The 13,543-nt window shown below is 39.6% G+C and overlaps 1 protein-coding gene across 6 annotated transcripts in view; it reads right to left on the bottom strand.

The window, feature by feature from the left end:
- UACA (uveal autoantigen with coiled-coil domains and ankyrin repeats) overlaps window positions 1-13,543 on the bottom strand; it is a 92,289-nt gene that overhangs the window by 16,212 nt on the left and 62,534 nt on the right. For 5 of the 6 annotated variants that reach the window (XM_053927612.2, XM_053927615.2, XM_024557402.4 and 2 more), the window contains 4 exons: window positions 10,618-10,686; window positions 9,429-9,536; window positions 8,345-8,377; window positions 7,722-7,820 (listed from right to left, as the gene is read on the bottom strand). In XM_053927612.2, coding sequence (XP_053783587.1) covers window positions 7,722-7,820; window positions 8,345-8,377; window positions 9,429-9,536; window positions 10,618-10,686 — 309 coding nt within the window. The remainder of the gene's footprint in view (window positions 1-7,721; window positions 7,821-8,344; window positions 8,378-9,428; window positions 9,537-10,617; window positions 10,687-13,543) is intronic. The other variant, XM_053927614.2, reaches the window with a different exon arrangement.

Genomic DNA, 13,543 nt, shown 5'->3' with positions numbered 1-13,543 from the left:
ATAAATAGAGTCACAATTTTTATTTTTTTAAATGTATCGAGGCAGGACTCACTTGCAATAAAGTACATGAATATTGTGCACAGTGCAATGAATTTCTGCGTATCTCTACTCTGGGCGACCCCGACCCTGGCCGAGATGCCCGTTTCCAGCACCACCACAGCTTCTTCCCGTGCACCCTCATCAGCAGCCCCGCACCGGACACGGCCTCCATTCCGCCAGCCCTCCCCACGGGTCAGTGCTGCCTAATTCGGAACTTCATACACATAGTCAACATTATGCCTGTGAGAGGCAGCCATGTTTTTACATGCTTTTTCAAAGCTATACACTTATTTTTTTAGATTTACAAAGAAAAAAATGACTGGTTAGTCCTGGAGGAATCCAAGAAGGGAGTCAGTGGAAGTTGCACTTAGCTCCTCCCACGACCATATCAAAATTACAGTTAAATTATAGAACAATAAACCTGAATAACCATCTGAAGACTATCTGAACAGAAGACCTATAACTAAGCATTTACCAAAGAAACTCCATCGAGATTGTTGGGGGGGTAGAGACATGAAATGGGTCGGCCCTGTACCCAGCCCATTGGGTGTGGTGGTAGAGAATCAGGAGGGATATCTCAGCTGCAAAGGTTCCCCTTGAAGACCAAGGGGCCTTCCCAGCCTGGACCACCAGTGCCAGGAAGAGGAGCCCACAAACATCTGGCTGTGAAAATCAGTGGGGTTCCACCCTCCCAGGGGGGACGGAAGGCTGCTGGAAACCCTGGGCCTGCATGCAGTCTGTCAAAGAACTCTCGAGAAATTTCAACGAAGCCCTGCAGGTGCTGAGACACAGAGGGAGAAACTGAGTCACATCGCTTCAAGGCAAGGGCCACCTTTCTTTTGTTGAGCCCTCCCTCCACACAGCCAAATCTTAATCTGCACTGGCCTGTGAACTCTACTAGCTCCAACCTACTGACACCTTGAGACCCCACGGCAAAGGTCCACAGGCCCCGGGCAGGTGATGGCTGGCCTTGATGTACCCTGAGACTTTCACTGAGTGGCGTCAGGTCCAGCAAGGTGCAAAGTCTGAATCTGTGTCAATCTGCTGGACACCACTAGCACCACGCTGGTGACTCACTGCCTCATCCAACTTCTGTACCGCCCCAGGCTCTTTCAGTGGCTGGGCCTTGCAGGTAGCCAACAGGTGGCAGAAGATCTTAAAAGCACCTTGTGCCTTTTGCTGATCTGCCCCAGGCACAGTATTGGTGGCAGCCAGCCTCAGTCCATAGCTTGGTGCCTTCCACATGCACCCAGCCCCAGCATAAGCAGCTACCAACCGTGGACCACTTTGTAACTCCTAACAGGTAGCTCCAGGCTTGGTCACAGACAGCACCTGATAATAATCTGCACCGGAGTTCTTCCCCGAAGGCCCCCAGAACCAATCCACCATGTCATGACTCCAGTCCACAAGGCAGGACCACACCCGAAGGGGGGTCTCAGCAGGCACCAGACCCTGCTGCGGCCAATTCTGTTCTGCTGGGTCGGCCCCCATGCGGCAGCTCCTACGCTGTCGTCGTGACTGATTCTCAAGGCCGGCCAGCCTGAGGGTCAACCACCACCCATGAATGTGCCAAAAGCAACCAATACCCAGCTACACAGTAGGAAACACAGGACCAATGCACCTCGAGCACCTGGGTCAGGTGATCAGAAGGACTATGTCACTGGAGCCCACAGCACACCTACGACATAAGGCCACCCTGCCAAGACTGGGAGACATAACAGATCCACCTAATACACAGAAACAAATTCAGAGAGGCAGAAAAAGTGGGGAGACAAATAAACATGTCCCAAATGGAAAAACAAGAGAAATCTCCAAAGAAAGAACTAAATAAAGTGGAGGCAAGGAAACTACCAGAGAGTTCAAAACAATGGTTATAAGGATGGTCAAAAACTTTAAGAAAAAACTCCAACAAAGAGATAGATAGCTGGCATAAAAAAAGACACAGAAACCATATAAAAAGAACCAATCAGAATGGAGAACACAATAACCAAACTAAAGACTACAACAGAAGGAATCAATGGCAGAATAGATGAAGCAGAGGACTGAATCAGCAATTTAAAATACATGGGAGTGGGAAACACCCAATCAGAGCAGCAGAAAAGTAAAAAAAAGAATTTTAAAAATGAGAAAAATAAATATAGTTTCAGGGCTCTCCGGGACAACATCAAGCACAACAGCATCTGCATCATAGGGATGCCAGAAGGAGAAGGGAGAGAGCAAGGGATTGAGAACCTATCTGAATAAATAATGACTCAAAATTTTCCTAACCTGGTGGAAAAAAAAAAGACACACAAGCACAAGAAAGCACAGAGGGTCCCGAACAAGATGAACTGAAAGAGGCCCACACCAACACATGTGATAATCAAAATGACAAAGGTTAAAGACAAAGAGAGAATCTTAAAAGCAACTAAAGAAAGACAGTTAGTTACCTGCAAGGGAGCACCCATAAGACTGTCTATCAGCTGGTTTCTCAACAAAAAATTTTCAGGCTAGAAGAAATTGGCACAAAATTCAAAGCAATGAAAAGGAAGGACCTACAGCCAGGTCTACTTTACCCAGCAAGGCTATGATTTGAAATTGAAGGTAAGATAAATTGTTTCACAGACAAGAAAAGCTAAAGGAGTTCATAAGCACCAAACCAGCATTAGAAGAAATGTTAAAAGTACTTAAGAAGAAGAAGGAAAAAATAACAGAAATATGGATGATAAAATGTCAACAACTACATACCTAACAATAATCACTTTAAATGCACATGGCTAAATCCTCCAATCAAATAACATAGGGCAGCTAAACAGATACAAAAGCAAGACCCACATATATGCTGTGTACAAGAACCCCACTCCAAATCAAGACACACACAGACAGTAAAGGATAGAAAAAGATATTTCATGCAAATAGAAACAAAGAAAGCAGGGGTCACAATACTTATATCAGACAAAGTAGACTTCAAAACAAAGGGAATAGTAAGAGACAAAGAAGGACATTACATTAACGATAATGGAATCAATCCAACAGAGAATAAACTCTTGTAACCACTTATGCATACAACACAGCGGCACCTAAACATGTAAAGCAAATCTTCATGAAGGTAAAGGGAGAGACTGGCAGTAGTACAGTTACAGTAGGGAACTTTCACACCCCATTGACATCAATGGACAGAGCTCCCAGACAAAAAATATCAAAAAACCCCCAGCAGCCTTAAATGACACATTACACCAGATGGAGTTAATTGGTATTTTTGGAGCATTTCACTCCCAAGCAGCAGAATACATGTTCTTTTCAAGTGCACATGGAACATTTTTCAGGATAGACCAGAAATTAGGCCACAGTACAAGTCTCAATAAATCAAGAAGAATGAAATCAAATCAAGCATCTTCTCTGACCACAGTGGTATGAAGCTAGAAATCAATTAAAAGAAAAAACTGAAAAGCACACAAACACATGGAGACTAACTGACAGGCTACTGAACAATGAATGGGCCGACAATGAAACCAAAGCAGTCCAAAGATACTTGGGACACAAAGGAAATGAACACACAACGACACAAAACCTATGGGACACAGCGAGAGCAGTCCTGAGAGGGAAGTTCAGTGCAATGCAGGCCTCCCGCAAGAAACAAGAAAAGTGTCAAACAGACGATTTGACCTTTTATCTAAACAAACTAGGAAAAGAACAACAAACAAAGCCAAAGTGAATAGAAGGGAGTAGAAGCAAGAAAATAATAAAGATCAAAGGAAATAAATAAAATAGGGTCTAAAAAAAACCAAAAGATTAGTGAAACCAGGAGCTGGTTCTTTGAAAAGATAAACAAGATTGATAAACCTTTAACAAGACTCATCAAGAAAAAAGGATAGAGAACCCAAATAAATAAAATCAGAAATAAGGAAAAGTTACAACTGATACCACAGAAATATAAAGGATTATAAGAAAATACTGTGAACAATTATATGCCCACAAACTGAACAATCTGGAAGAAATGGATAAATTCCAAGAAACACAATCTTTCAAGGTTGAATCAAGAAGAAACAGAAAATCTGAAGAGACCAATCACAACCAACACAATCAAAGCAGTAATCAAAAAACTCCCAATAAGCAAAAGTCCTGGACTGAATAGCTTTCACAGGTGAGTTTACCAAACGTCCAAAAAAAAAAAAAAAAAAAAAGAATTAACACCTACATTCTTAAACTATTAAAAAAATTCAGGAGAAGGAAAAGCTCCCGAGCTCATTTTTTGAGACCAGTATTATCCTGATTCTAAAACCAGACAAAGACATTATAAAAAATCGTTATAAGCCAATATCCCTTATGAACACTGATGCAAAAATCCTCAACAATGTATTAGCAAACTGAATCCAGCAACACATAAAAAAGAGCATATACCATGATCAAGTGGGATTTATTTGTGGGATGCAAGGCTGGTTCAGTACCTGCAAATCAATTGTGATTCACCAAATTAACAAAATGAAGGATGAAAACCATGACATCAATAAATGCAGAAAAAGAATTTGACAAAATCTGGCATTTATTTATGACAAAAGTGCTCAGCAACAGGGTAAGAGGGAACATATCTCAACATAATAAAGACCATACATGACAAACACACAGTTAACATCCTACTCAATGGGTAAAAACTAAAAATATTTTCCTTAAGATCAGGAACAAGAGATGTCCACTTTCACCACTTTTATTCAACATGGAATTCAAAGTCCTCGCCACAGCAATCAGACAAGAAAAAGAAATAAAAGACACCCAAATTGGGAAGAAAGAAGTAAAACTGTCATCATTTGCACATGACATTATACTACATAGAGAGAATGCTAAACATTCCCCCAGAAAACTACTAAAACTGATGAATGATTTAGTATAGTAGCAAATACAAAATAAATATTCAGAAGTTGGCTGCACTTTTATTCACCAATAATGATCAGAAAAAAAAAATCCCATTTACAGTTGAATCAAAAAAAAATAAAATACCTAGGAATTAAGTTAACCAAGGATGTAAAAGACAGGTACTTGAACAGTTACAAGCCACTGAAGAAAGAAACTGAATAAAATACAAATAAATGGAAGTATATACCATGTTCATAGATAGGAAGAATTAGCATCATTAAAATGTCAAACTATCCAAAGTAATCTATAGATTCAACACAATTCCTATCAAAGTACCAATGGCATTTTTCACAGAACTAGAACAACTCAAAATTTTATATAAAACCAGAGAAGATCCCATATAGCCACAGAAACCTTGAAAAAGAGTAACAAAGTTGAAGGGTGTCATGCAGCCTAATATTAAACTACACTACAAGGCCACAGTAATATCAAAACAGCATGGTACTGGCATAAAAAGGGACACATAGATCAGTGGAACAGAATAGAAAGAAATAAACCCACACCTATGTGGTCAATTAATGTATGACAAAGGAGGCAAGATCATACAATGGGGTAAAGAAAGTCTATTCAATAAATGGTGTTTGGAATATTGGACAGGTACATGCCAAAAAAGAAAAAACAAAAAAGAAACCAGACCATTTTCATACACCATACGCAAGAATAAACTCAAATGAATTAAAGACTTAAATGTAATACTCAAAACCATAAAACTCCTAGAAGAAAACATAGGCAATAAACTCTCTGACATTTCTTTTAGCAGTTATTTTTTCTGATATGTCTCCCCAGGCAAGGGAAACAAAAAAATAGCAATAAAGAAATGGGACTACATCAAACTAAAAAGGTTTTACCCAGCAAAGGAAACCAGCAATGAAATAAAAAGACAACCAACTGAATGGAAGGAAATATTCGCCAGTGATAAATCAGGTAAGGGGTTAATATCGAAAATTGATAAAGAATTCATACAACACCAAAAACATAAACAATCCAATTAAAAAATGGGCAGAGGACCTGAATAGACATTTCTCCAAAGAGGACATACAGACGGCCAATAGACCTATGAAAAGGAGAGCAACATCACTCATCAGTAGAGAAATACAAACTAAAACTATGAGATACTACTTTACAACTGTCAGAATGGCTATCACCAATAATTCAACAAACAGCAAGTGCTGGCAAGGATACAAAGAAAAGGAAATCTTCATGCACTGTTGGTGAGAATGAAGACGGGTGCAGCCACTGTGGAAAACAGTATGCAGAAATTAAAAACAGAACCACCTTATGACCCAGTGACTCCACTTCTGCGTATATGTCCAAAGACACCCCAAACACTAATTTGAAAAGATATAAGCACCCCTACGTTCATTGCGTGTTATTTACAATAGCCATGATTTGGAAGCAACCCAAGTGCCCATCAGTAGATGAGTGGATCAAGAAGATGTAGTACATAGGTACAATGGAATATAACTAGGCTACAAAAAAGAATAAAATTTTACCATCTGTAACAACATGGATGGAACTAGAGGGTATTGAGCTAAGTGAAGTGTGTCAGAGAAAGACAAATACCGAATCATTTCACTTATATGTGGAATCTAAAGGGCAAAATAGAAGAACATGCAACAGAAACAGAGTTACAGATGCAGAGAACAAACTGATGGTTCTAGAGAGGAAGGGGGCTGGGAGGCCGAGGGGCAGGAAAGGCGAAGGGATTAAGAACAACAAACGGGTAGTAACCAAACAGACATGGGGATGTAATTAAAGCACAGCACAGGGAGCAGAGTCAGTAACACTGTAATAACCGCGTACGGTGCCAGGTGGGCACTTAAAGTATCAGAGAGGTCACTCTGTAAATTATATAACTGTCTAACAACTATGCTGTGTACCTGACACTAATATAAAGTAATACTGAATGTCAACTATAGTTGAAAATCAAAATTTAAAAATTACTGCTGTTACGTACCTCAGAGCTACATTCCCCAACAAGGATAAAGATTCGCACTGAATAAGCCACCCTCTTCAGTGTCCCCGGGGATGAACGACATTTATAAAACACATACTACGGCCTTGCCCGCTGAACCTGTGCCGTGCGAAGCCAGGAGAATGGTCACCCTTGGGGCGGGGAGCGTGAGTACGGACAGGAAGCAAGTGGAGGAGCCTTCGGATGCTGACAATGCTGTGTCTTGATTGCATATGTTCGATGTGTGAAAATTTTTCAATTAATACTACTCTCGTGCATGTGTGCTCTTTAGTATTTCAATGAAATCTTCTTTAGAAAAACATGGCTTTGGAGAAACTATAAGTTAATTGATCCAACCAAAGACAAGTATATGATCTGGGCCACCTTAACACCCTATTCTTCATCAGACAATGTGTTCTACTTAATCCAGACATGTACGAAATTTTCCCTGAGATACTCCTGGAAATACCACTAGGCGCTGATGTAATGCTTTGTTATTATTGCCATCACAATCACTGTAAATTTACATGTAAAAAAACCTTGTTCAATGGTAAGAATGGACAATGAGGAAGGTTGGGGATGAGAAACTAGAACAAATGTCAGTTACATGCTAGTCAATTTCAATGATCCATTTAACCTTCACAACAACTCGGAAAAAAAGGCACAGTAACTCCAACTTTGCCAAAAGGTAACAAGCTCAGGAACTTTAAATAAAAAACCGCCCAAGGTCAATGTAAACTATAAAGGAAACAATGATAATACAAATTCAAGTCTGACTCCAAGCCCTTTAACACTATCCATTGAGTTATATGAAATAATTTATTTAAGCTTTCTATACCTCAAGATATTTATATCTATTTTTCAGAGCCTCAATAGTTCTCAAACTTTCTTCATGTTGCTTTTCTTTAGCCGCCAAAAGGGACTTCAGCTTTTCTTTCTGAAGTGGAAAGGAATAAATACAGAACAAAATCACACTGTGCTTGAAACTGAGTTTAAAATGTGTTTTAGGAAGCGTGAGTTACAATTACTTTGAGGGCTGCAGTTAATGAATTCTCTAGCAGAGTGGATTTTTAACTATTAGCAGAGATAATAATTTCTTTAAATATACTAATAAAATATATAGTATATACAAACAATACAATGAAAAATTCAGAATTTCTGTTTGTCTTAAATATTATTTTCAGGCATTTTATTTAAAATGTTTAGAATTTTACATCTTTTCATGAAAAGCATCACAGGAAATGGGATATTCAGAGGCGCTAACAACAAAATGTCAACGGTAACCCATGCCACTATATTCAAAACGCCCTTTTACAGTCACAGGTGAGCTCTGAGTTCCCTTGGAGCAATAACCAGAAATAGAATCCTGGTCTCCACCTCAATCCAGGACTTAAACCTCTACGGAAATATCATCGACTTGCATAACATCCCACAGCTTTACCATAGAACTCATCATCCTACCTCACTTTCCAGATCATCAGCAACCATCACTTCCTGAATTAAAAAAAGAAATGCATTTTCATTTTTGGAATTTCATTGTAAAAGGCTTAAGCATGGCAAAAGTCCTTTATGTTTCTTTAAGAGTGGGAACACCCGATTCCGCTGACCTGTCATTCATTCTTCTCCCTCTCCAGGTTCAGAAGCACCTTTGATTCTTCTGGAAACCCATCAATTATCAACCCCTACCTGCTCTTCCTCCTCACATTTCTGTCTGCACCTTGCTCTCCCCAATCCCACAGCCCCAACTATAATTGTCCTTTGTTACTGCTACATACCAACATTGTTTTCTGTTCTTGTGAGGGGGTGACCCCCCAAAACGGAATTTATTTATTAAAAATTGTGTATTTATTCTTACATGTTTACATTTCCATCACCTTCAAAGTACTCTTCATTTTATGCAATACACCTATCAAGACTTTTTCCCACTGCTCAAAACAGGGTTTTAACTCATCGATTTTGATGCCTTTTTAGCGCTTCTGCTGTTTTTAATCTCTTCCATATCAGCAACATGTTTCCCTTTAAGGACTTTTTACATCCGGGGAAACAAAAAAAAAGTTGCTTGGGCAATCAGGTGAATAGGGAGGGTGAGGCATGGGGGTCATGCTGTTTTTGGTCAAAAACTGCTGAACACTCAGTGAGGTGTGGGCAGGTACTCGTAAATCACCCATCGTGAAATAGGAAAACGTGTTGAAAGAGTCTTCAAAAACAACTGACTCAAGCCAAACGCGGCCTCTCACAAGAACACCAGCTGGCACACTGATACAGATGGGCTCCTAGAACACTCACCTAGTGGGGGAAGTCTGTACTACAAGGGGCCTGCTCTCCAGAAGATAATTCTGGTTTTATTGGGTCCCCCCTCATATATCAAACATTAAAAGCTTCACGTAAGGTCCCAGTGAGACAGAACTTCCCTCAGAGCAATGACCAAATTTTAGCTCTTTAAGCACACAGCATCTGACTTGACAGATGATTATTACCAATTTATTATCAATGGTGATTACTGGTAGCAAAATAGTTTGGACTTTTTAACATGTAGATTATTTACCTCATTTAGCTGTAGTTGTAAACCATTGACTTTATCCAATAATATTCTCTGTTCTTGCTGTATTTTTCTCAACCTGTCTTTCAAATCTCCGTTTTCAAGCTCCAATTCCTTAAATAGTAAAGATAACAGGTGCTAGGTAGACCAACCTTAAAAGACCAATTCTTATGAAAGGAATTTAAAAAACAGTTTGCTATCACATACTGATATATGTGTATATAAAAGGGCTTTAACTATAAAGATACAATAATTTCAATGACATTCAAATGAGTTAAATCCATATATTGGAAAGAAAAGAGAAAACCCAACAAATACAAGGACATACGAGACAGCAAACCACCATGGCTCTAACAAAAAGTAAAAGGACCAGCGATCGGGACATGGAAAAGAGCAGGATAATATGCCATTTTCGCTTTTGTTTAACGCCTCTCAGATTCACATGCCTATTCTAATGCTTTTGTTAAACTAATCGCCACTCCATTGCTCTGAAAAAAAACATTTAAGTCTCCAATTTAAGACTATATATTTCACTTTGTTAATACTACATAGTAAACTATAAAACCCAAATAAAATATTTTGTTTTAGCATATGGAAAAGAGCTATTCGACATATGTTTTAATGGTATTTCAGTCATAAGATAAACCATTTAATTATGGGATCTGCCTCCAACATAATCCACGTAACAATTATTTTTTGAACCCTTTCACAAATATAAAAGGTAAAAAGTGCCGTGTGGTTAACAAAATTATTTTTCTGAATCAAAATAAAAATACTTTCAGAAGAAGTTCAGATTTTATTTTGTTTACATTAACAAACATAATTTGATCATTATAATTAACTATGTACATTGAATAGCAATTTATGATTTATGGCCCAAAACAGATACTTTTAAATGAACAAAAAGTTATATAAGGTTGTTAAATTATGTGCTTCCTAATACGCACTAAAACGATACTTTGTGTAAGATAATACTGACCCAAACATTCGTATCAAAAGTAAATTCTTTCCGAAGGGACTGGATAAGAGAATGGAGTCACAGAACATAACAAGCCGCCTTTGCTTCCCCTACTCATCTCCCCCACAGTTTTGCTCCCTCTCTTTCCCCCTACCTCACTACAAAAAAAGCCACAAAAAAAAACAAAAAAAGCCCACTGGAATTCTTTGCAAAGAAAGATCACAGTATTTTGGTTACCTGAATGCTTTGATGTTCCCTCTGACTGGACTTCAGATTTACCTCATCCAGCATGTGCGCCAGATTTCGCTTTGGTGGAACACAAGAGACACAGCAAGTGTGAGAATACAGAAATACACATTTTCCTCAGCAGGCAAGAAGCCCAATTAGTGATTTTTCAGTTTATCCAACATTAACTTTTGGTCTACGTAACACAAGGTAGCAGTGTTTGCATTTAAAACTCCAAATGGCAATCCCATTTAAGGATACTGACTGTAAATAAATCAAGTATAACTTATTTTAAAATGCCAAAAAGTAAAACAACTTAAAATCCTTACTGTTACGAATTTATTTTAACCAAAGTAAACAAATTCTGAAAGAATTTGTGCCAGAGAACTACAGTTGTGCCATAAAGCATCATCAACCATCCCCAAAGGAAGAATTTAGTCTTTAAAACAAGGAGGAGGGGAGATACACATTCAAAGAAAAATATGGAAATTATTTCCTTCTTTGAGCACTGATGAAATAAAATACCAAGGGGCTGTGGTAAGCAAGAGACAGAAGACCCTCTGACCAGAGCTACGCGAAAGACCTCTCACGCCTTGGTTGGGATTGTGTTGTCTTGTACACTTACTGCTTTGAAACCTTATTCCAGTTTAGAGATCTGCTTTAATAAAAACACAATTATCAACAAGAGAGCAAACAACCTCCTTTTTTTCACCCAGACTGACCTTTAAATCTACACAAGAATTTAGAAAGCTATTTCTTTCTTCCTATTTGAGAGCAAAAAAGAAAAAGAAAAGAAAAAGCAGCTAATGCTTTAATTCTCCAAGATAATTTTTTATGTTTTATATTATTTGTCAAGTTTCACTTAACCAAGTGTTTAACGAGTTTGAATTTAGAATTTGCGGGACAGGGCCCATTAAGATATTTTGTATCTGCAGTTTGGCCCAAACTGTATTTCCAGCCTCCCTCCTACCAAAGGACTGTTCTTAGGTGGAGCCTGGCCAGCCTCACACAACTTTCACAGCCCCTCCTTCCCTCCAGAGGGTCCCTCCGAATCTGGCACCGGGTTTCCAGTCTGGTCCGTCTCCTCTCCTGCTGCTGTGGCCTCGTTAGCCATGCTCCCTCGCAGGAGCTCGCACTCCCCTTTCCTCTCTCAGTAAGGCGTCTCCCAGACCCCCGTGGCTTCCTCCTCACTCCCTTCAGACCTCTGTTCCAATGTCACGTCCTGGGAGAGGCCTTTGCTGAGCACAGAATCTGAAACAGCTTCTTGCCCTCTCCCTCTTCATCTCCTAATCCCGTTCTACTGCTCTTCAGAGATTCTGCTATAATCCTAAGTATCCATCGACCTGTCAGTCATCCCTCTCACTAGGCTGGGACTTAGCTCCATCACTTCAGGGACTCAGAAACTTTGGACACTAAGCTCTCCCCGGTGGCTAGAACAGTAACTGGCATGTAATAGGTGCTCTACAGGCATCTGTGAAGCAGACTGAGTAAGTTTTGTTTTTTAAACTATACTGTAGTCTTCTAACAGGAATTGTAAGTCCCTTAGTACTGGACAATATCCTACTTATAGAATATATATTTTAATGTATTTAATAAATAATGGAAACAAATGAGTTTTACAGTTCCCCGCAGAATATTAACTCCATGTATTCTCTTAGATGACACTTAGCAGAATACCATTCCCATATTAATACTCAGCGACAGTTCTTTAAATATCTGTGTGTTCAGAAATTACTTTTCTCTGACTCCACGTGAGATGGCTGCCACGGACACAACAGTGTCCCTTTCAACTCACTCCAGCCCCCACTTACGTATCTGAGGGGCGAGAGGGGGCCCAAACAGTTGCCCCAGATGGAAAAGCAAATGACAGCAGATATGACCCAGGCGGAAATGGACTACTTAATTCTGACAGATTAAAATGGAAAATACGCTTTAACACAGCTTTCAGATTCAGGTGAGAGGTGGCGGAATGACGCGGAATGGTGACGAGAGGTGCTCAGAAGGTACCTGATTACTTTCTCCTCAGGGCTTGGAAGTGCTCAGATCCCTCTCGCTAGAGAGAAGCTGAAAGCCTGGAAGAAAACAGCCGGCAGAAGAGGGAAGCTGCCTACACTAGCTTGCGGCAAGATGGACGGACAGAATGCCGTGAACCAACCCCGTAACTTGAAGAGATTGGGGAATACAAGACATTTACTGAGACTAGGGTTAAATGGTGACTTGATAATAAAATTAGTGCAAGGCATAAACTATTTCGTGCATTGTGTTTTTTTGTAAAGAAAAGCCCTAATTAAATATACACAGAGAAAAAAAGGGAATCAAAATGTTAACAGTGGTATTGAAACCGCAATATATAATCAATTCTGAGTTCTGTTTTCTTCATTTCTTATTGTGTAGGCAGAATTTTCCCTAACAGTAAATATTTGATCTGTTATTAAGGGAGAACAGGAAATCCAGTCCATGACCTACCAGGCTAAAATTCATTATTTAAGAATCTCAACAAGGTGCAGTATCTCCTACTTGAAAGGGCCGGATGTTCGAGGTCGGCAAACAGGAGGCTGTTTACTTCGCATTGGATACATTCACTGTCACTGAAGCCCACTGGCACAGGCTGGGCAACAGCAGCCTCTAGACAAAGCCTCCAGGTCTCAATGCCCAGGCTCTGCATGGGCACAGCTAACTGAGCAGGGAGAGGAGCACTCACTTACAACTCAGTTACGTATAATCATTAGCCACATCTATTAAGCACTTTCCTTAAACTGAATAATATGAAGGTCTGTCCAGAAAAAGTCCAGCCATTGTTAATGTAACGAGAATGGTTTCTGCGACATCGATATGACCTGGCAGCCAAGGAGAGTGGACTGGAATGCACGTGTGTGAACAGTGACAACTTCACTGTACTGGTCATTGGGGATGGTAGACGCTGTCGAGTGAGCATGTG

The sequence above is a fragment of the Desmodus rotundus genome, chromosome 7 (genome assembly GCF_022682495.2).
Source record: "Desmodus rotundus isolate HL8 chromosome 7, HLdesRot8A.1, whole genome shotgun sequence".
NCBI lineage: Eukaryota > Metazoa > Chordata > Mammalia > Chiroptera > Phyllostomidae > Desmodus > Desmodus rotundus.
This window is presented reverse-complemented; position numbering and strand designations above follow the sequence as displayed.